This window comes from Salvelinus alpinus, chromosome 10, assembly GCF_045679555.1.
Source record: "Salvelinus alpinus chromosome 10, SLU_Salpinus.1, whole genome shotgun sequence".
Lineage (NCBI taxonomy): Eukaryota > Metazoa > Chordata > Actinopteri > Salmoniformes > Salmonidae > Salvelinus > Salvelinus alpinus.
This window is the reverse complement of record NC_092095.1, coordinates 23,886,905-23,908,164: the sequence shown is the minus strand read 5'-3', so window position 1 is coordinate 23,908,164 and position 21,260 is coordinate 23,886,905. Positions and strand designations below refer to the sequence as shown.

The following is a 21,260-nucleotide window of genomic DNA, read 5'->3' as shown; positions in this document are numbered from 1 at the left end:
GTACCCCTGGACCAGTGTTGCTAAAACCACAGAATCTCGATTCGTAAGCTACATTTTCACGTTTCGTTGAATAAAATATGCAGTCAGTGGCACGTGATGCATTATCCTCATCAATTGTAATTGAATAACTTAAATGGAAGTCTATAGTTAATTGTGTTATGCACACAGTAATTTATTTTGTTAAGTCAATGTTTGTTAAAAAAAAAAGAGTGGTTACAGAAGCCACTAGCAAGACACAGTTGATGCCACAGCAGTTGAGGACAGCGCAAGCGGTCCTGATGCTGGGACTTAAATTAATACGTCACGACTCACGAAGTAGAAGCATTAATGTCCATGTGGCAGCTTTTTAAGGGAGAATTTGTCCAGTTACCTCAAATTACATTCCATATGCTAGTGAAGTGACAGCCCTGTACGTTTTAAACCAATAATTGCATGCTGGCCTAATTCATTGACCTATTTTGTGCGATGTGAATGGACACTAACATTGAAAGATCATCCACTAAGAGATGCAGGTAGGAATTACCAGGAGACTTGTTCAAAGGCCTGTCTCTAAACAAGAAAATGATGGTCTTGTGAGTGCAGTTGAAGACATGATTATTTTAGATGCAACTAATCCGTTTTAAATGTAGTCTTTAGTATTTTCGGACTATTTTGAAGAAGTGCCTACGGCGTCTCAAAATGGACAAACAGTACTATTGCCGCTCTCTTCTTGTTTAAGGGAGTATGCGTTCGACCGAACTGAAGCGTGCTGATTTAGCCAAACCTGTAGATTCAGAATTAGGCTAACCTATGATGTCACAGAATTGAATCTTATCAAATGGTATTTGTTTCAAAATCACACTACTCCGGTTGTCTCAATATCATTTCAACCAAAATGAAGATGGCTGATATTACTATGGACACGCTGATATCGTACATGGACAGGCTTATTTGTATGTCATGAGCCATTGTGTATGGACTGGGCTGACACACACACACAGTGTGCAAAGGTTGCTGGGGGCAGGCGTGCGAACATCGCATCACATCACACTTGACATAGCCTGGATTGGACTCTTGGGAGCTGGGACTGTGGAATGTGAAAGCTGTTGTGTTCTCCTCCATGCAGTCATACTGGACATCCTGGCTTTCCACACCACCACCAGACGTTAGTTGAATCCCAATGTGAGTGGAATTTAGCCTAGGCTTAGACACGCCACCTTGGTATTGCAGTCAATGTCAGAAGTTGAGCCCCTAACATGATTGTCTCCAAGCTGTCTTCAGAACTTAGTCCACAAGGAGCAGTGGATATTTTCCATGCAAGAGATTTTGAGGCTACACATCATTTGGATATTACTGTCAGGGATTGGACCTAGATGTCACAGCCAGTTTTTAAACAAACCTCGCAGTTTGGTTCACAAAGACAATCAACAATGTTGGTACTAGGGCCTTCCGAGTGGCACAGTGGTCTAAGAGCGGTGCCACTAGAGATTCTGGGTTCGAGTCCAGGCTCTGTCGCAGCTGGCCGTAATCGGGAGACCCATGGGGGCGGCACACAATTGGCCCAGCGTCATCCGGGTTAGGGGAGGGTTTGGCCGTCAGGGGAGGGTTTGGCCGTCAGGGGAGGGTTTGGCCGTCAGGGATGTCCTTGTCCCATCGCGCACTAGCAACTCCTGTGGCGGGCCGGGTGCAGTGCACGCTGACACGGTCGCCAGGTGTACGGCGTTTCCTCCGACACATTGGTGCGGCTCGCTTACGGGTTAAATGGGCATTGTGTCAAGAAGCAGAGCGGCTTGATTGGGTCGTGTTTTGGAGGACGCACGGCTCTCGACCTTCGCCTCTTCCGAGTCAGTACGGGAATTACAGCGATGAGACAAGACTAACTACCAATTGGATACCATGGAATTGGGGAGAAAAAAATCTAACAATGTTGGGACTATTGGCCTAGGCCATTCCATAAGTTTGGTTCATTCACAAGACAAGTGCAAGAAAATCAATACAATAGACTACGACAGTACATGGATTAAAATGTAGCCTACAGCCTGCTACTAGTCAATTCCAGTGTTCAAATAAATTCAACAGATGGGCTGTAAAACAATTGAAGATTTCCCCATTTCTCTGTTTTCATGTCCTCATAAAACATTTGTTTGCCATCCTATAGTCCTAGTAAGATATTGTACTCAAGCTATTAATAAAAAATAAAAAAATGTGTTTTGTCAGGCTACTTACTATAATATGCATATTTTTTTGTACTGTATACTAAGGGACCAAAGGGCTCCCGCTGTGCGAAACAGAGGACTCCTAGATAGCAAAGCTGTAAATTGGCATGTCTCCAGTCTTTGTAATGGAGTCGTGCTAAATCTTTAAATATGTCCTGTGGTCATGCGCTTTGGCTCGTGCCTCATTAAAGCCAATGCATTGAGGAGGAAACCAGTTTGCACAGTGCCATGGAATACACTACTCCTTCCTGTTTCTCCACCCATTGGGTCAGGTCAATGCATTTTCAATGTGTAAACTAGGGTTGGGTGGTATATCCAAATTCCCATACCTTCATTCTGTTCCTCTACCATACTGGGGTATACTGTATTACTGCAGTGTATACAAGGGGTGCTATTTCTTTCCAAATGTTAACAAAGTACTTGCGAATTCCCATAGCAGATGCCATCCTAATGCTAACAAGCGCAAGCAAACATAGCCTAAACTAAATGCAAGGACAGACAACCCAACAGACAAGTTATACAACTATCTCAAAAGGCTACTCGCACTTGATCCAGAATGGGATTGATTGTCTTTGCTGTAACTAAGAAGTTTGATATTGCAGGCTAGCCACCTAACATTATAGCTGTGGAGTCAGGGGAATTGAGAGGAGAAGGGGGGGAGGGGGTTTGCATCTTCATCAACAACAACTGATGTGCTGATTTGAGCACGGTGGAAGTGTTGGACCATTGTTTACCCGACTTGGGATACCTGATGGTCAAATGCCGACCCTTCTACCTCCCTAGGGCATTTTAGCTGTATTCTTGACTGTTGTATACATTCCAACTCAGGACGAGAAAAATAACAGGCTGGCACTTAACAAACTGTACAAGGCTATAAACAAGCAGGAAAACATCCACAGGCTGCATTTCTGGTTGCCGGCGTCATTAAGACAAGTGATGCCTAACTTCCAGCAACATGTCTCCTTCGCCACTAGGGGCAATAAAGTCCTAGACCACTATTTTTTTACCCACTCGCAATTATGCAAGGCCCTCCCTCATCCGCCATTTGGCAAATCAGATCATGACTCCGTACTCCTGCTTCCTGTTTACAAGCAGAAGCTCAAACAGGAAATACCCATGACTCGCTCTGTTGAAAATGGTCTCCAGAATCAGAGATTATGCTACAGGACTGCTTTGCTAGCGCTGATTGGAATATGTTTTGAGACTCCAACGATAACATCAATGAGCTGACCACCTCCATAAACTGGCTTCATTAGGAAATGCATCAGCAACGTTGTCCCCACAGTGAAGGTTTGCTGCTTCCACAATCAAAAGCCCTGGATTAACACAGAGGTTGGCGCTAAACTAAAGGACAACCCTAAACTATCGCAGACAACTCTGAGGCTACGGCTGAGGACGGGAACAAGTCCCTCTGACCTCCTCAGAGTCATCAAACGAGCAAAAGGACAATCTAGGAATAAGGTGGAATCATATTACACATGCTCCGATGCCCGCCTCATGTGGCAGGGGCATCAGTCCATTACGGCCGTGATCCGCCAAACGATGCCTCTCTACCAGACGAAGTCAATGCATTTTATGCACGCTTCAATAATAACAACATTGTGTGAGTGGCGTCACCAAAAGACTGGGTGATCTCCCTCTCCGAGCCCGACATGAGGAAGGTCTTTAATCAGGTCAACACTCGCAAGGCTGAGAGGCCTGATGGTATTCCAGGGCGCATTCTCAAAGCATGCGTAGAACAGCTGGCAGGAATATTCACTGTAATTTTCAACCTCTCCTTGTCCCAGTCTGTAATCCCCACGTTTTAAAATGACCACCGTCATTCCTGTTCCCAATAACTCCAAGGCTTCATGACACAATGACTACCGCCCTGGGTTTCCATTAGGAAAATGTGGCGTCGGACATTTCACCAGCAGCATTTTAATTTACCGGACATTTTAGAGATTTACGGGACCCATATGCATTAGGTGCGTAACCTGATTAGGGCGTCCACCCACGGTGCTCAGAATTACATAAATTCCATTTAGGTCATTCTCACGAAACTGTAAAAAAAATATTATTCAATTTCCTCTTTAATCACTGAGATTAGGATCTGTACTTATCTATTTTATTATTATTATTATGTTTTTGATCAGATATTATGCATTTTTACCAACATTTTCACCAAATTCTCTGCAGTTTACGAAGTCCAAAAGAGTTATAAACAAACAAATATTTTTTAACATTGCTCCTCTAATGACAAGGCCAGAGTTTAACATATCACTAAAAATCAAAATATTTCAAATTAAAATTATAACATTTTAATCTGACTCTTTCCTAATTTAATCTCTTTAGCCGTTTCGGTAATGACAAGGCCAAGTGGGGAAAAGGGGGTGTTTGAGAATAAGAACTTCATTCTGAATTTGCGCTCATCTAAGGACTACTCCTCTAGATCAGGCCAGGGCAAAGGCCAGCCCGGGGGCCGTATCCGGCCCGCGACCTGATTCAATACGGCCGGTGGAATCATACTCAGATCACAAAGATTTTTTGATAGTAAAGTTTTGAAAAACGTATTTGTTATTCAAATGAATAGCCCAATGAACACTCGCCTTTGTGTAATGATTTAACTCCCACCGCTTGTGGGACATTTATTTTGAAGGCACGTATAAATAACAACTGCACGAGGACAGACAGTGACTGTCAGGCTGACACAAACGTCCCAGTTACAAATAGTAGCTAGCTAGAAATTGCACAAAAATGAGTTTTTCTAAGATTTCAAAGAAAATGAAAGTAGACAATGAATGTAGGGTGTTCCAGCGAGAGTGGACAACAAAATATTTCTTTATTGAGGTATCAAAGAGAGTATCCGCTGTCCTCAAATACTACAACTTGTCCCAACACTTCCAGACAAAGCATGCAGAGAAATATAGGAATATGTATTCTGAGCAGAGGGCAAGTGCATCGAAAGAGTAGCTTTCTCAGTTGCAAAAGCAGCAAGGGCTATTCAGCAAACGACTGAATTGCGAGAGCTAGCTATGTACTGTCCCACAAAATTTCTAAACATAGCAAGCCATTCGTTGAGGGCGAATTCATTAAAGAATGTTTAATTGACTCTGCAGCGATACTTTGCCCCGACAAGAAGAGCTGTTTGAAAATGTTTCCCTGTCAAGATGAACAGTGACACGCCGTGTTGAGGACATCGCAGAGAATATGGAACAACAGTTGAAAGACAAGGTAAAGGATTTCTCCTTGGCCCTGGATGAGAGCAGTGATGCACGTGACATGGTGCAGTTGTTGATATACTTACGAGGCATAACCCCAGACATTGAAATTACAGAGGAGCTTGCTTCAGTGCAGTCAATGAAGAGCACAACCACAGGGAAAGATTTATTGGAGGAGGTTAATAAGTGTGTAGCAAAGCTGGGACTGAGTTTTGAAAAGTTATCCAGTGTGACCACTGATGGGTGCCCAAACTTGACACGAAAAAATGTTGGCCTTTTGAAAAGGATACAAGTTCAAGTAGTTCAAATGATTTTCCTGCATTACATTATTCATCAGGAAGTGCTCTGTAAATGTGGTCTGAAAATGAGCCATGTTGTGGATAAGTCACTTCATAAGAGCAAACTCTTTAAACCACAGGCAGTTTGTCTCACTGTTGGAAGAGACAGAGTCGGGTCATGTAGATCTCCCCTACCACATAAATGTGACATGGCTGAGTTTGGGGAAGGTGCTTAAAAGGGTGTGGGACCTGAAGTCGGAGATTGCTGAGTTTTTGCAAATGAAAGGAAAATATGTGGATTTCCCTCAACTGCAAGATGAAAAATGATTGGCTTATTTTGCCTTCACCGTGAACATTATGGCCCTCATGAATGAACTGAATTCCAAACTACAAGGGAAGGGCCACCCACCTTCTAACACTACTAGTCTGTTCCCTATCAGATGACCAGCGGGAGAAGTATACATCCACCTTCTAACACTACTAGTCTGTTCCCTATCAGATGACCAGCGGGAGAAGTATACACCGCTGCTGCGTGCTTTGAGCAGTGAGTTTTCTCGTCGTTTTGAGGATTTCAAAGTGTTGGAAAATGACATGCTGTTGGTTTCCTCTCCTTTCACCTTCAAAATGTGGATAACACTCCCACTGACCTGCAACTTGAGCTGATCGATCTTCAATCTGATGTAGTGATTGTTTTGAATAGTTCTCCAATGTCACTGATGAGGTTCGTTGCATCTCTCGATGAACAAAACATTCCAAATATTAGGAGTCATGCTCAGAAGATGTTTGTACTGTTGGGGTCAACCTATGTATGTGAACAGACATTTTCAGTGATGAAATATAACAATCATCTCTTACTGACTCTCACCTCTCAGCAATCCTGAGTATAGCGACGTCAGAAACTATACCTGACTTCACTGCTCTAGTCAATGCCCATCAGAGACTTCACTTCTCACACTGATTGAGTAGTTTAAATGTAATGTTGAGCTCAATCTCTTTCTTGGGTTTTTGTGCATACCCGTTAACAAGAGTTCTGTCCGTGGTGCTGAATGCACAGTGTACTTTTCCCTCTGTAGTTCATTGCATGTTTAATAATGAAAATACCTACCAAAAGGAGATCATGGATGTGGTTTATTTCTGTGTGTGTAAAAAAATAATTTTCTTTAGCATATCTGGGCGTGATTTACAGTAGATATATCTGTCAACACAGTCATACACATGATGTATAATCTTGTAGTATAATTCTGGCCCGCGATGGCAAAAATATATTCTAACGTGGACCTCCATGGAAAAGAATTGCCCAAGCCTGCTCTAGATGATGTATCAAGGTGGAATAAAGCTTTATTGAGTTTTTAGAGGAACTTGAAAAAAAGTTGTACAGTATGTCCACAGACACTGTGCTTGCACGTAATAAATATTATAGTTTCATGTAAACTTCAACTAGTATACCATTTTTATGATTTATGGACAAACTACACCAACATATTTTGTGTTTTATTCAAATAAGTTATTTTTTTAAATAAAATGACCCGAGAATTTAATCCGGACACATTTCGTAAATGAGAATTTGGGGTGAAAATTGACAAAATTCAGACAAATGTATTTAATATAAGACACTTTCTCGAAAAACTAGACATCTTAGTCCTCAGAATAATAGTTTATTTTTGCAGATGCATCATGGTTTTGTAACTCAATTTGCTACAGACATTTTAAAACTGGTTTCATGAGAATCACCCATTTGGATTATGGTAATTCATATAAACAGAACATGCAAGTCCAGGATGCAACGATGTGCGGTCCGTCTTACTGAATTCTGATGTGCACTTTGAAGATGTTAGAACAGCTGTCCACATTTACTTTTCTCAGGTGACAAGATGAGTAGCGAACAGCAAAATGACTAGCCTACTAACTACTATCCCCTGTAGAAGAAAGGTTTGCCTATTCTATTGGTCCGCTTATCGACAAGAAATAGCCCATTCCTAACAGACCTTGGGACAGTGTGGGACGCTAGATCCCAAATTCATACAACCAATAGGCCTAGGCTACATAATTATAACAAAATAAAAACAATGAGTCTGATGCAACAGATCAGAACCTTTTAACTTCAAATGTTGATAAAGTATTATTTCTTCAGCATCTTCAGCATTATAAGAGCAGCCATGCACAAGGCAGTAAGCTACGTGCAAATGTTCGCTTGATACTGCAATTAGTGGGAAAACACTGTTGTCAAAAATGCAATGCACATGTGAGCAGTTTCATGTGGCAGAGATGAAAATATCCCTTAGAAATGTTGAAAGAGGGGAGATCTAATATGCAACAACTTGCATGGTTTTCAAACTGTTTTGTATATTTTACCTTTATTTAACTAGGCAAGTCAGTTAAGAACAAATTGTTGTTTTCAATGACAGCCTAGGAACAGTGGGTTAAAACTGCCTTGTTCAGGGGAAGAACGACAGATTTTTATCTTTTGCTAGGATTGTGCCTTTGGCTACTGGACAATGAAAGAAGTTGATTTAAAATAATTGCCTCCACGGATATCATCTGATTTTGGCTCGGCTACTTTAAAGCAAGGTAAGACATGCTCTTCACAGATGAATCCTGGTTTCAACTGTACCGGGCAGATGGCAGACGGTGCAGCGTGTATGGTGTCATGTGGGCGAGCAGTTTGCTGATGTCAAAGTTGTGAACGGTTGTGAAATTGCTGCATGTTGCGTTTTATATTTTTGTTCAGTGTAGTATGATTACTTTGTTTGTCATGTTCTTGTTTTTATTTCTCATGTTTTTGTTCTACCTTATGTTATTTTTAGTATTACACAGTAGCGTGCCGTGGCCCTGGCGCCTGGGCCTTCAGTGAGGTCCTACACAGTCCCACCCGAATTAATCCACCTGTTATTACCATCATTTAGATGCCATGGCTCTAGACACTATACATTTAGACAGAAACGCAGTATAACCAGGCGTTGCGTCACCTTGAAATTGACATTTTTTTCAGAGAATTGCAGGGGAAGAGTACAATACAGTACAGTTCAACTAATAGGCAAGAACATAGTCGAGTGCAACAGAGTTATATTAATATTCTTCTTCTATCCATTTCTGGTCCACAAACTTTGAGCTTTAAGTCCCCCAAAAAATAAATACAGTGTGTTCACTAAACAGCGCATTGTCGCACCCAAAGCAGTTTCACCGTGATGATAAAGACACATAACTATTCACTGAAAATAAAAGAAAACAAATAATTTGCAACATAGGCTATTTGCCATTTTATTTTGTTAATATATAGGCTATTTAATATTAACGAAATAAAATGCGAAACATACATACACATTTAATAAAAAATAACATGCATTGTATGCTTAGGGGATCGTGAGAAAAATGCTGCAAGGCCATTGAGGTTGGCAAAGAAGACCTTGCATTCTTTAAGCTTTGAGGCTCCTTGAGTCAGTACTAAATTTAGTCGATGTGCATAGCAGTGAATGAATAAGGCCATCGGTGCCCTCTCCTTAACTTTAGCCTGCACCCCATTGAGTCCAGATGCCATGACTGCTGCGCCATCAAAACACTGTGCCACAACTTTATCCAGACTACATTCATTTTCCTCCAAGAAACGGAAAATAAGAGCGGCAATGTCATCAGCTCGCTTGCCGCTTGTCACATCTTCAAACCGGATAAATCGCTCCTTGACTCCCGTGTCCGTCACATAACGCAGGACGAGTGAGAGCTGTAGCTCCACTCTGGTGTCCCCAAACGTTTTCAAAAGCACCATTGCTTCTAAGTGCCCAGCCGTACTTTGGTGTCTCGTTGCTGCCTTGGTTAGACAACTCAAGTTTGCAAAGCCAGTGTGGCTCCAAACACCAAATCGATCACTTGCAAATAATAGGCATTCCCAGCAGTACAGTTTGCAGTGCTTCTCGGAGCCTGTGAGCCATTGACAGCGCTCATAGTTGAAACTTTGAAAGTGGCGAACGAACGAACCCCTTTCCCGCCTGTGACAGGCTTTGTGGCGTCGGGCGACCTCTCCTTACAATGTCTAACTTTTCTTGAAAAGTTCGTCTTGAGAATGGCGTTATAATTATATCCTCGACCAAATCGATATCTTCTCCTCCTTCCGCCATTGTGGGTTCAAAAAACAGTAGAACGCGAATTAATTCGTTTATCAAATTTAGTTTCCTAGATCTGCATAGACCTGCCCATAGGACCTGCCTCTCAATATTGGTAATCCAATCAAAAGACGTGGACGCCCTACGCCTGCTAGCTGGCTCCTGTGTAACACTGGAGCCAGCCAGCAGGCGTACAATAGCCAACTCTAAAGCTGATTGGTTGACACAAAATTTTAATTTCCATTCACTTTAAGCTACAAGCGCCCGCACTGTTGATTCTGAAGGCCTGAGGGCAGATTTTAGACCCCTGGCAACACATGATGGCTGAATATGATTGGATAAAAGATCTAACGTAAAGACCAGCCCTCCAAATCTCAACCTGGGGCTGGAAGCAGTGCAACCAAGAGGAAAGCTATGAAATGAAGAGTATAACTCTTACTCTGGGGAATAATTTAATACATATTTGTGGGAAAATATATTTAAAAAAAAAAATTATATTCTGATGATGTTTAGGCCAGCAGAGAAGGCCTTGCAGGCCCTGACGGCCCACCACTGGTATTACATAGTATTACTTTCAAGAAAAGCATTTCACTGTACTTGACATTTCACTGTACTTGACATTCCACTACATGTGACATTAAACTAAAACTAATATATGGTTTTCACTAATAACTATTTCAAGTTATTTTTACATTTCAAGCGGAACTTGATCACTCACCTCTTATGCTGCTTGCTCAACAGTGGATCTTCATGTTTGCGCCACATGCTTTTAGGTAATAAGTATACCATGTGACTCGCCCAATAGAATTTTAGTGAACACATTTGTTTAAAATATATTTTCTTTCTTTTGGGGGGGGATGGTATTGGAAATCATACTGTCGGTACATCAAAAGTATACGGAATACCACCGAAACCTAGTGTCTACCTCAAACTGTAACCTGGTATGGATTGGAGTTAGAATGATTTACAATTAGCTTGCACTTCCAACGTATCTTCAACAAAGCAAACTGAAAACAGGGTTGAAACCGGTTTGGAATGATGTGCATTGTACATGCATTTTCATTTCCAATGTATATTCCTCAAACCTAATCTAAAACCGGGTTTGAATGGTATGCATTTCCTACACATTGTGTAACTGACTATCCTTTGCTAAAAGACCCCAACATGTAGCCTTTTTATTCAGGTGTTTATATCGATCTAAAATTGACCACCGTGTGTGTCCCTGGAGTTTCGCCACCCAGGGAGACAAGAGAGTTCGTTTGGACTGGGAGGTGAGCATTCAGAATTGATGAGAGACTAGTGGAGCATTGAAAATGGGAGCGAGCTGCTCTCTCGTCCTCCGTGTTTTTCCCAGCTAGCGAGAGACTTCACGTCTCCAACCGTGGATGGCCACGCTCCACTCTCGGTTGTTATAGCAACAGGCTGCTGGAGGACTGTATAGATAGAAAAAGGCATCTGTAGTAATAGTACGTCGTGGGGACATCTAGGCTAATGATAGTATACCATTGTAATATCCTGCCTGTGTGTTAAGCTACTTCTAGATGATAAACACTGTGGCTTATGAATGCAGCAAGAAATCCTTATATTGACTAGCCTAGTCTTCTTGATATTTATTTGAAGAGTTACATTTTATTGAATAAAGGCCACTGGGCTAGCTTTTTTCCACCCTAGAGAATTGCTCAAATGCGTTAATGTTAGTAAGCTGCTATTCTGACGTACGTCGATATCATGGAATTGTTTGTAAAAGGCCATAAATAGTAGTTTACCACGTACCAATTTTAACAGCATTTGAGCTATGCTCCGTCTCTTGAATATTGCCCATTTTGGAAGGGAGCATAATGTGATTTGGAAATGGCATGCATTGTGTTTTCTACAGCTCTAGAGAAGGCAGTGTTTGACATTTAGCAAAATATGAGCAAACCCACTCTGTTCAGTCAATGCAGGCTGAGTATTTGGCTTTTTCCTAGGACGCTGATCAATGATACCACTTGTGAATCAAAGAACAATTTATTGTGATCGATCAGCAAGGATTCTTAATTAAACACACTGAAGCTCACAAGTGTCTATCTCCTTTACAGGGAAATCTTCCTTGACTATACAGTTTGTGGAAGGCCAGTTTGTCGACTCATATGACCCAACTATAGAAAACAGTAAGTATGTGTGTGTGTGTATGTGATCTCATTCCCTCTCCCCTGCTGCTGGCCTGTGTTGGCAGGACTAGCCACCCACCCAGGTCTCTGAGTTCTGCTGGACCACAGCCAGGTGCATTTATCTATACTCCTCATTCATGGTGAAGCTCACACTACACACACACACACACCCATACAGTACCAGTCAAGAGTTTGGACACACCTGCACATTCCAGGGTTTTTCTTTATATTTACTATTTTCTACATTGTAGAATAATAGTAAAGACATCAAAACTATGAAATAACACATATGGAATCATGTAGTAACCAGAAAAGTGTTAAACAAATCAAAATATATTTTATATTTGAGATTCTTCAAAGTAGCCACCCTTTGCCTTGATGACAGCTTTGCACACTCTTGGCATTCTCTCAACCAGCTTCACGAGGAATGTTTTCCAACGGTCTTGAAGGAGTTCCCACATATGCTGAGCAGTTGTTGGTTGCTTTTCCGTCACTCTGCGGTCCAACTCATCCCAAATCATCTCAGCACTCCATCACTCACATGTTTTATCAAATAGCCCTTACACAGCCTCTCATTGCTCTCGTAGCGCTCCGGCACTCAACGTCCGTTCCTCCATCTCCGCTAAAAATATCTCAGCCCTCACAGGGAAAAAAACTGCCTCTGAATTCGCTCCATCATTTTTTGGTTAAAAAATATAATTTAACAAACACCCCATCTGCCTTTGTGACTGTACCGATTGATTTTGGAAGTAGGCTATCGTAAGAAGCTTGGGCTCCCGAGTGGTGCAGCGGTCCAAGGCACTGCATCTCCGTACTAGAGGCGTCACTATAGACCCTGGTTCGATTCCAGGCTGTGTCACAACCACCCATTGTCACGATCGTCATATGAGTGAGACCAAGGCGCAGTGTGGTATGTGTACATTTTCTTTTAATGAATGAAACTCTGAACAAAAACAACAAAATCAACGAACGAAACGTGAAGCTATACAAATAGTGCAGACAGGCAACTAAACATAGACAAGATCCCACAAACACAAAAGGGAAATGGCTGCCTAAATATGATCCCCAATCAGAGACAACGATAAACAGCTGCCTCTGATTGGGAACCATATCAGGCCACCATAGACATACAAATTCACCTAGATAACCCACCCAAGTCACCATCACGCTCCAACCAACACAGAGAAAAAACAGCTTACTATGTTCAGGGCGTGACACCCATGATTAGGAGTCCCATAGAGCGGCGCACCATTGGCCCAGCGTCTTTAGGGTTTGGCCGGGGTAGGCCGCCATTGTAAATAAGAATTTGTTTTTAACTGACTTGCCTAGGTAAATAAAGGTTAAATAAAAAATTCTACATTTCAACAACATGTCATAGGCTTCATCTGGACCCACCTGATGATATGTGGCGCTGTGTTAAACAACTGGCTTTTTCTCTAATCTATTGATGATCAGATACTTCACTTGTAACTTGCTCTGTTGCGCTCACATTTTACAGTTGATAGACAACTTTAGCACTGTTACAAACTTAGACTCTTTTTTTAACTATAAAAATATAAATACTGTATAAAGCATGTAAAGTGTTGGTCCCATGTTTCATGAGCTGAAATCAAAGATCCCAGAAATTCTCCATAAGCACAAGAATGTCTCTCTAATTTTGTTCACAAATTTTGTTTACATCCCTGTTAGTGAGCATTTCTCCATTGCCAAAATAATCCATCCACCTGATAGGTGTGGTATATCAATAAACTGATTTTAAATAGTATAATCATTACACAGGTGCACCTTGTGCTGTGGACATTAAAAGGCCACTCTAAAATGTGCGGTTTTGTCGCACAACAAAATGCCGAGATGTTTCAAGTTGAGGGAGCGTGCAATTGGCACGCTGACTGCAGAAATGTCCACCAGAGCTGTTGCCAGATAATTGTTTTAGAGAATTTGGTAGTACATCCAACCGGCCTAACAACCGCAGACCACGTGTAACCATGCCAGCCCAGGACCTCCACATCCGGCTTCTTCACCTGCGGGATCATCTAAGACCAGCCACCCAGACAGCTGATGAAACTGTGGGTTTGCACAACCAAAGAATTTCTGCACAAACTGTCAAAAAACGTCTCAAAGTGTTCTCTTCGTGGAAGAATCCCTTTTTCAACTGTACTGGGCAGATGGCAGACAGGTATGGCGTTGTGTGGGTGAGCGGTTTGCTGATGTTAATGTTGTGAACAGAGTGCCTGTCACGTCCTAACCATAGAGAGTCCCTATTCTCTATATCAGAGTAGGTCAGGGTGTGACTGGGGGGTTAGTCTAGTTTATTATTTCTATGTGGGGTTCTAGGTTTGTTTTTCTATGTTGGTGATGGTGTATGGTTCCCAATTAGAGGCAGCTGGTAATCGTTGTCTCTAATTGGGGATCATATTTAGGTAGCTTTTTTCCACCTGTGTTTATGGGATATTGTTTTGAGTTAGTGCACGTAGCAACTCTGTAGTCACGGTTCGTTGTTAGTTTATTGTTTATTTGTTTTTGTCTTTGCTTAGTTTCACTTTCTAATAAATGATGTGGAACTCAACATCCGCTGCGCCTTGGTCCGACATTTATTCCAGTGAACGTGACAGTGCCCCATGGTGCCAGTGGGGTTATGGTATTGGCAGGCATAAGCTCTGGACAACAAACAATTGCATTTTATCGTGGAAAAATCCTGAGGCCCATTGTCGTGCTATTCATCTGCCGCCGTCATCTCATGTTTCAGCATGATAATGCACGGCCCCATGTCGCAAGGATCTGTATACAATTCCTGGAAGCTGAAAAATGTCCCAGTTCATTCATGGCCTGCATACTCACCGGACATGTCACCCATTGAGCATGTTTGGGATGCTCTGGATCAATGTGTACAACAGCGTGTTCCTGTTCCCACTAATATCCAGCAACTTCACACAGCCATTGAAGAGTAGTGGAACAACATTCCACGGGCCACAATTAACATCCTAATCAACTCTATGCGAAGGAGATGTCACGCTGCGTGAGGAAAGTGGTGGTCACACCAGATACTGACTCCTTTTCTCATCCACGCCCCTGCATATCTGTATTCCCAGTCATGTGAAATCCATAGATTAGGGCCTAATGAATTTATTTCAATTGACTGATTACCTTCTATGAACTGTTGCATGTTGTGTTGATATTTTTGTTCAGTGTATAAATCAACATGTGTCCAGTGCTGCTGCATGTGCTCATGTGTTGTCTTCAATTACACAGGCTGGGACCTATTTCTTGGTCGACTTATATCAACATCGCTGCGCATTAGTGGTGGGGTAGGTTAAATAAATACAACAGAATAGGCCTAATTCAAATAACAGTGAAGGAAATGAAAAATGCTTGGCAGAGCATGTCCAGAGCTTGTGGCTGAGCGGTACCGTAGCGAAATTGAAGGGAGGGAAGGCCTATGCTCCAACATTTTTGGAATCCGATCCACGCTCCAGCCAAATTACTGACACTCCGCTCCTCGCTCCACTCCCCTCACATCCTCAGACACACACATTGCTGAAACCTGCCATGTCAATGACCCTTCCTGATACCTTTAGCATTTTTATGAATTGGTTGTGTAGGTGGACTCTCAACACCACAGCAGGTCATTTGCATAGAGCAAAAGGGATGAAGAGCCAGGGGAGCTTTCCGGACGTTAGTGTTCTACCTTACCCATCACATATAGCTACAGAGTCTATCATATACATACAGTGCCTTCGTGAAGTACTTATACCCCTTGACTTATTCCACACTTTGTTGTGTTACAGTCTGATTTCAAAATAGATTTTTCTCACCCATGTACACACAATATCCCATAATGACAAAGTGAAGATTTTTTTTATTTAACCTTTATTTAACTAGGCAAGTCAGTTAAGAACAAATTCTTATTTACAATGACGGCCTAGGAACAGTGGGTGAACTGACTTGTTCAGGGGCAGAACGACAGATTTTTACCTTTGCAGCTCGGGGATTCGAACTAGCAACCTTTCGATTACAGCTGTGAGTGTTTCTGGGTAAGTCTCTAATAGCTTAGCACACCTGGATTGTACAATATTTGCCCATTTATTATTTTCAAAATTCTTCAAGTTCTGTCAAATTGGTTGTTGATCATTGCTAGGCAACCATTTTCAAGTCTTGCCATAGATTTTCGATCAGATTTAAGTAAAAACTGTAACTCGGCCACTCAGGAACATTCACCGTCTTCTTGGTAAGCAATTCCAGTGTAGATTTGGCTTTGTGTTTTAGGTTATTGTCCTGCTGAAAGGTGAATTCATCTCCCAGTGTCGGATGGAAAGCAGACTGAGCATGATTTTCTTCCAGGATTTTGCCTGTACTTAGCTCCATTCTGTTTCTTTTTTATCCTGAAAACTCCCCAGCCCTTAACGATTACAAGCATACTCATAGCATGCAGCCACCACTATGCTTGAAAATATGGAGAGTGGTACTCAGTATTGTGCTGTATTAGATTTGCCCCAAACATAACACTTTTTGTATTCAGGACAAAAAGCTAATTGCTTTGCCACATTGTTTGCAGTATTACTTTAGTGTCTTGTTATAAACAGGATGCATGTTTTGGAGTATTTTTATTCTGTACAGACTTCCTTCTTTTCACTCTGTCAATTAGGTTAGTTTTGTGGAGTAACTACAATGTTGTTGATCCATCCTCAGTTTTCTCAGATCACAGTCATTAAACTCTGTAACTGTTCTAAAGTCATGGCGAAATACCTGAGCGGTTTCCTTCCTCTCCGGCAACTGAGTTAGGAAGAACGCCTGTATCTTTGTAGTGACAGGGTGTATTGATACATCATCCAAAGTGTAATTAATAACTTCACCATTCTCAAAGGGATATTCAAAATGTTTTACCCATCTACCAATGGGGGCCCTTCTTTGCGAGGCATTGGAAAACCTCCCTGGTCTTTGTGGTTTAATCTGTGTTTGAAATTCATTGCTCGACTGAGGGACCTTACAGATAATTGTATATGTGGGGTACAGACATGGGGTCACACAAAAAAAGGATGTTAAATACTATTATTGCACACAGAGTTCCTTATTATGTGACTTGTTAAGCACATTTTTACTCCTGAACGTATTTAGGCTTGCCATAAGAAAGGGGTTAAATACTTATTGACTCAAGACATTTCAGCTTTTAATTTTTTATTAATTTGTAAAAATTTCAAAAAACATAATTACACTTTGATATTATGGGGTATTGTGTGTAGGCCTGTGACTCAAAATCTCAATTTAATCAATTTAAAATTCAGACTGTAACACAACAAAATGTGGAAAAAGTCGAAGGGTGTTATTACTTTCTGAAGGCACTGTAGGTAGACACACTCACACCAACAACACAGGCGCACGCACACGCAGGCATACACTCACGATTAGAGCTGTGGCAGTGACCATATTACCGCCACACCAGTGGTCACAAGTCATGAAGGCAGTCAAATTCCACGTGACCGTTTAGTCATGGCAATTAGGCTTCTCCAAGCTCTGATACTGCTGCTGGTCATTAGTAGTCTACCAAACTTGCTAACTGCCTGGTACTCAGCGCTCTGTTGTACTCTAATCACTCTGACATCAATGCAAATGTATTCGAAAATCTAATCAAACACTTCATGTGAGCTCATGTTGCGCAACATTCCCTATTCCCTAAAACATCCTGTGGCGGACTGCACTAGCATTGAATAGTTTTCAGGGAACTTTTCAGGGAGGTCAGGAACCAATACACGCAGTCAGTCAGGAAGGCAAAGACTAGCTTTTTCAAACAGAAATTTGCATCCTGTAGCTCTAACTCCAAAACGTTTTGGGACACTGTAAAGTCCATGGAGAATAAGAGCACCTCCCAGCTGCCCACTGCACTGAGGCTAGGTAACACTGTCACCACCGATAAATCCACGATAATCGAGAATTTCAATAAGCATTTCTCTATGGCTGGCCCCGGCCAACAGCTCCGCACCCACGCAGCTACTTGGCCAAGCCTCCCCAGCTTCTCCTTCACCCAAATCCAGATAGCAGATGTTCTGAAATAACTGCAAAACCTGGACCCGTACAAATCAGCTGGGCTAGACAATCTGGACCCTCTCTTTCTAAAATTATCCGCCGCCGTTGTTGCTACCCTTTTTACCAGTCTGTTCAACCTCTCTTTCGTATTGTCCTAGATCCCTAAAGATTGGAAAGCTGCCGCGGTCATCCCCCTCTTCAAAGGGGGTGACACTCTAGACCCAAACTGTTACAGACCTATATCCAACCTGCCCTGCCTTTCTAAAGTCTTCGAAAGCCAAGTTAATAAACAGATCACTGACCATTTTGAATCCCACCGTACCTTCTCCGCTGTGCAATCCGGTTTCCGAGCTGGTCTCGGGTGCACCTCAGCCACGCTCAAGGTACGAAACGATATCATAACCGCCATCAATAAAAGACAGTACTGTGCAGCTGTCTTCATTGACCTGGCCAAGGCTTTCGACTCTGTCAATCACCGCATGTGATTGGTGACTGGGTGACTGTCTCGCCTGGTTCACCAACTACTTCTCAGACAGAGTTCATTGTGTCAAATCGGAAGTTGTCCGGACCTCTGACAGTCTCTATGGGGGTACCACAGGGTTCAATTCTCAGGCCAACTCTTTTCTCTGTATATATCAACAATGTCGCTCTTGCTGCGGGTGATTCCCTGATCCACCTCTACGCAGATGACACCATTCTGTATACATCTGGCCCTTCTTTGGACACTGTGTTAACTAACCTCCAAACGAGCTTCAATGCCATACAACACTCCTTCCGTGGCCTCCAACTGCTCTTAAACGCTAGTAAAACCAAATGCATGCTTTTCAACTGTTCGCTGCCCACACCCGCCCGCCTGACTAGCATCACTACTCTGGATGATTCTGACCTAGAATATGTAGACAACTACAAATAGCTAGGTGTCTGGCTAGACTGTAAACTCTCCTTCCAGACTAATATGAAACATCTTCAATCCAAAATTAAATCTGGAATCGGCTTCCTATTTCGCAAACAAAGCCTCCTTCACTCACGCCGCCAAACATACCCTCGTAGAACTGACTATCCTACCAATCCTCGACTTCGGTGATGTAATTTACAAAATAGCTTCCAACACTCTACTCAGCAAACTGGATGCAGTCTATCACAGTGCCATCCGTTTTGTCACCAAAGCCCCTTATACCACCCACCACTGCGACCTGTATGCTTTAGTCGGCTGGCCCTTGCTACATATTCGTCGCCAGACCCACGGGCTCCAGGTCATCTATAAGGCGGAGCTTAACCTAGCAAAGACTTATCTCAGCTCACTGGTCACGATAACAACACCCACCCGTAGCACGCGCTCCAGCAGGTATATCTCACTGGTCATCCCCAAAGCCAACACCTCTTTTGGCCGCCTTTCCTTCCAGTTCTCTGCTGCCAATGACTGGAACGAATCGCTGAAGCGGGAGATTTATATTTCCCTCACTAACTTTAAACATCAGCTGTCAGAGCAGCTAACCGATCGCTGTAGCTGTACATAGCCCACCCAATCTACCTACCTCATCCCCATATTGTTTTTATTTACTTTCTGCTCTTTTGTGCACCAGTATTTCTACTTGCACATCATCTGCTCATTATTTCACTCCAGTGTTAATTTGCTAAATTGTAATTACTTCGCTACTGTGGCCTATTTATTGCCTTACCTCCTCACGCCATTTGCACATACTGTATATAGACTTTCTTTTTTAAATATATTTTTTTCTATTGTGTTATTGACTGTATGCTTGTTTATTCTATGTGTAACTCTGTGTTGTTGTTTGTGTCGCACTGCTTTGCTTTATCTTGGCCAGGTCGCAGTTGTAAATGAGAACTTGTTCTCAACTAACTTACCTGGTTAAATAAAAATAAAAATAATAAAAAATATTTAAAAAATAGGCTATGCAATTGAGGGAGAAAACAGAGTGATGGCTGCTAATAAAAAGAGGAGGATCCCATCAGCTTTCTATAGGCTAGGCCTACTATATTTATTTCTCAACTTTCCTAATATTAAGCACATTGCTTATATTTGCATCAGGAGTATAGCCTACCTGGCTGGCATGAAAATAAACTACGGGGAAAAGTGTCATCCATTCGCTATTTAAGTGCATGTTTCGATACAGTTGCATGATAATGGTCCATTCTAAATCATAACAAATGTCACACATATATTATTTAGTACAGTGCCTTGCATTACAACCTGTAATTTAAATTGATTTTTATTTGGATTTCATGTAATGGACATACACAAAATACTCCAAATTGGTGAAGTGAAATGAAAAAAAATAACTTGTTTCAAAAAAAAAAAAAAAAAGATAAGTGGTGCGTGCGTATGTATTCACCCCCTTTGCCCTGAAGCCCCTAAATAAGATCTGGTGCCGCCGATTACCTTCAGAAGTCACATAGTTAGTTAGATTGCATAAAGATGGACTTTATTTAAGTGTCACATGATCTGTCACTTGATCTCAGTGTATATATACACCTGTTCTGAAAGGCCCTAGTGTCTGCAAAACTACTAAGCAAGGGGTACCACCAAGCAAGCGGCACCATGAATAACAAGGAGCTCTCCAAACAGGTCAGGGACAACATTGTGGAGAAGTACAGATCAGGGTTGGGTTATAAAAAAATATCTGAAACTTAGAACATCCCACAGAACACTATTAAATCCATTCTAAAAATGTTTAAAGAATATGGCACCACAACAAACCTGCCAAGAGAGGGCCGCCCACCAAAACTCACGGACCAGGCAAGGAGGGCATTAATCAAAGAGGCAACAAACCCTGAAGGAGCTGCAAAGCTCCACAGTGGAGATTGGAGTATCTGTCCATAGAACCACTTTAAGCCGTACACTCCACAGAGCTGGGCTTTACGGAAGAGTGACCAGAAAAAAGCCATTGCTTAAAGAAAAAAATAAGAAAACACGTTTGGTGTTTGCCAAAAGACATGTGGGAGACTCCCCAAACATATGGAAGAAGGTACTTGGTCAGATGAGACTAAAATTGAGCTTTTTGAACGTCAAGGAAAATGCTATGTCTAGCGCAAACCCAACACCTCTCATCACCCCGAGAGAAACCATCCCCACAGTGAAGCATGGTGGTGGCAGCATCATGCTGTGGGGATGTGTTTCATCGGCAGGGACTGGGAAACTGGTCAGAATTGAAGGAATGATTGATGCCGCTAAATACAGGGAAATTCTTGAGGGAAACCTGTTTCAGTCTTCCAGAGATTTGAGACTGGAAAGGAGGTTCACCTTCCAGCAGGACAATGACCCAAAGCATACTGCTAAAGCAACACTCGAGTGGTTTAAGGGGAA

At 42.1% G+C, this 21,260-nt stretch overlaps 1 protein-coding gene across 3 annotated transcripts in view; it reads left to right on the top strand.

Moving 5' to 3' along the window:
- The window catches only part of LOC139531750 (GTP-binding protein Rheb-like), a 35,631-nt gene that overhangs the window by 479 nt on the left and 13,892 nt on the right, over window positions 1-21,260 (top strand). For 2 of the 3 annotated variants that reach the window (XM_071328513.1, XM_071328516.1), the window contains exon 2: window positions 11,846-11,917. The exons of the other annotated variant lie outside the window; for it this stretch is intronic. In XM_071328513.1, the coding sequence (XP_071184614.1) occupies window positions 11,846-11,917 (72 nt within the window). The remainder of the gene's footprint in view (window positions 1-11,845; window positions 11,918-21,260) is intronic. 3 annotated transcript variants of the gene reach the window in all.